General features: G+C 50.0%; 2 protein-coding genes across 2 annotated transcripts; both read right to left on the reverse strand.

The window, feature by feature from the left end:
- Nucleotides 1–231: 231 nt before the first annotated feature.
- LOC140189228 (histone H3) lies at nucleotides 232–642 on the reverse strand. Its single transcript, XM_072245917.1, has one exon. It carries the CDS (start codon nucleotides 640–642, stop codon nucleotides 232–234), a length of 411 nt encoding a protein of 136 aa, XP_072102018.1.
- A 680-nt stretch (nucleotides 643–1322) lies between these two features.
- Nucleotides 1323–1634, reverse strand: LOC140189229 (histone H4). Its single transcript, XM_072245918.1, has one exon. It carries the CDS (start codon nucleotides 1632–1634, stop codon nucleotides 1323–1325), a length of 312 nt encoding a protein of 103 aa, XP_072102019.1.
- Between the last annotated feature and the right edge of the window lie 1459 nt (nucleotides 1635–3093).

Below are 3093 nucleotides of genomic sequence, written 5' to 3' on the forward strand. Positions count from 1 at the left end.
GTTAAACGCTGACGGGGAGGGAGCGCGTTCATCTGTCTATCGCTGAATTAACCGGTCGGCACAGAACAGCTGATGATCACGGTCAGTCAGTCAGAGCAAAACCGAACAACCCCATCAGGAGGGCAGATCGCCACTACAATAATACTATGATCAGCAAGCGCCAGCCCTTTCCTTTGCTGTGGTAGTGGCTCTTAAAAGAGCCTTTTCTTGGGTTTGTTGTGGAGGCCGGGTTTAGGCGCGCTCCCCGCGGATGCGGCGGGCCAACTGGATGTCCTTGGGCATGATGGTGACTCGCTTGGCGTGGATGGCGCACAGGTTAGTGTCCTCGAACAGCCCGACCAGGTAAGCCTCGCTAGCCTCCTGCAGGGCCATGACGGCCGAGCTCTGGAAGCGCAGATCGGTTTTGAAGTCCTGAGCGATCTCCCGCACCAGGCGCTGGAAGGGAAGTTTGCGGATGAGCAGCTCGGTGGATTTCTGGTAGCGCCGGATCTCCCGCAGAGCCACGGTGCCGGGCCGGTAGCGATGAGGCTTCTTCACTCCGCCGGTGGCTGGAGCGCTCTTCCGCGCCGCTTTGGTCGCCAACTGTTTGCGAGGAGCTTTCCCTCCGGTCGATTTACGCGCTGTCTGCTTGGTCCGGGCCATTCTCCTTCAGAACCGAGAACACAGGCTGAAATACAGGAACGAGATAGACGAAACGTGCTTCGGGACAGGATTTTATACTGTTGGAAAGGGTCTTCCCATCAGCTCTAATTGGCTGAACCAGGTGTCTATTAAAGGTTCTAGTTGCTGCGATTGGTTGATTCATTTCATGCAGCCTGACGGCGAATAATAATTAAGGGCAAAATGGACGCTGTTAACTGGCGGTCGCACTGCATCCAATCAGAATGCAGTGTGATTAGCGCGGGTTAATTTCAAATCGCCCGCCAATTTCAGAGCAACCAGCAACTGTGCCTGATTATTTTTATTTACAATTAATTCTATCACGAATTATACAATTTCACTTTCATTTAATATCTAATTCCGTCAGTTAAGATTTAAATATATAATTACGGAATCACTTCTCTAAACGAGTGAACTTATTTCTGATAAAAGGATTAAGATCGACCTTAATGCAGCCAGAGATTTTATTGTAATCACGGACTGGAAAGGCAGGTTCGCAGGTAGATTTCAATCAAAACCGATTAATCTGTTGCAAATGTAACTCAGGTGAATATATCGATTAAAAAATAATAAAAAAGTCTGTGGATACGGCTCCGTCTGTGAGGCGGTGGGTGGCTCTTAGAAGAGCCTTTGTTTTGAGCTCGGGAGGAAGTGAGAGATTTTCAGCCGCCGAAGCCATAGAGAGTGCGGCCCTGGCGTTTCAGAGCGTACACCACATCCATGGCAGTGACCGTCTTGCGCTTGGCGTGTTCAGTGTAGGTGACCGCATCCCGGATCACATTCTCCAGGAAAACCTTCAGCACCCCGCGGGTCTCCTCGTAGATCAGACCCGAGATCCGCTTGACGCCGCCACGGCGAGCCAGACGGCGGATGGCCGGTTTGGTGATGCCCTGGATGTTATCACGGAGCACTTTACGGTGCCGCTTGGCTCCGCCTTTGCCCAGTCCTTTGCCTCCTTTCCCTCTGCCAGACATGATGCTGCTTCACTCAGGTCGCTGCTCACTGACAAACTGCCTGCTGCTGTCTCCTTTTATACACAGCGCCCCGACCTGCCCGAGAAACGCGCAGAGACAGAGGCGGGGAGGGGAGGAGAGGAGACAGAGTGACGGACAGAGCCGACAGCGGCCACTCATCGTCCAGCTCCGCCTTCACTTTACCACAACCATCAATTTCCAACGATTCATCCGACAGAAAGCGCTCCAGCGAAAACAAAACTCCCTCACACACCAGGCACTTACTGAGTCTTGGAATTTGTCGATTCTCCTGCTTTAAATAATAGGAACAGTTTTTCCATTCCGCAAATCCCCGAGGACCTCGGTCTGTCCCTCCCCGGCCCCATGACCAGTGCGAGCGCCCTCACACACAGCAGTTGGTGGGCGAGGGTGCAGTCACTTCCAGTGATGAGAGGGTTGATTCATTAGAACAATTATTCCTCTGGGTCGCCAGAAAAATGAAAGACCGGTCACATCCAGGAAAAGGATACATAACCAGATATATAAACACCGTGCTTCTGGCGCCTTCTGAAGCCCAGGTAAAGAAGTGGCTGAGGTGCTGGTGTGCGGTGGGTGGGGGCTTCAGGTACAAGGATCATTGGACTCTCGAAATGAAGGGAAGACGGGCCCAAGGAGGAGAGGAGACAATATGTTTTGGGGAGGTTTCCTCGAGCTACACGGAAGGGTTTAAACGAGCAGGAATTAGGTCCTACATAGTGATTTTAGGGAATTTTGGGTTAAAGAAGCAGGACTTCCAGGATTGTAATCTCAGAATTGTGACCTAAACCATGAGCTAGTGTGGTGAGAAATCGATATTTCGTGCAGTTTAAGATGTTGCTGAGGAACTGAGCAGGAGGAAGGTCTTCAGATTTATGGATCAATGGGCACCTTCCAGGCAGGTGGGAGACCGGGACAAACAGGGTCATTTGCATCTGAACAGGAGGGGAACCAATATCTTCACCAGGAGTTTTTATGTTGTTGGACAGACAGGGCTGGCAGCTCAACATTCCTGGGTTTGATGGTTTTACATGTGAGTGGGGGTTAAAAGATGCAGAGGTTACCCCACGGGGAATGTCACAGCAAACTGGAAAGTTCATTTTCAGAGGCAATCTGCAGTTACACTGTTGGGATGTTTGTATTGTCCCCACAATAACCAGTGGGGGGACTTTATCTTCCCTAGAATTGACTAGGACTTGCTTAATTCTTAGATGCGCAAAATTTCTTCAGTGAATCCGAGGAGTCTTTGAAACATTATGTACAGAGTCCAACCAGAGGTGAGAACAGATGGGAATTAGTTTTTGGAAATGAGCAAGGCCAGGTGACAGCTAAGAGTCGGTGAACATTTTAGGTACTGTGATCACAACTTTTTTTTTCTTTGTTACAAGTAAAAATAAAAGAAGATCCTGTATGAAGGTACTAAATTGCAGGAGGACAGGTCAGG

This window comes from Mobula birostris, chromosome 28 (assembly GCF_030028105.1).
Source record: "Mobula birostris isolate sMobBir1 chromosome 28, sMobBir1.hap1, whole genome shotgun sequence".
Lineage (NCBI taxonomy): Eukaryota > Metazoa > Chordata > Chondrichthyes > Myliobatiformes > Myliobatidae > Mobula > Mobula birostris.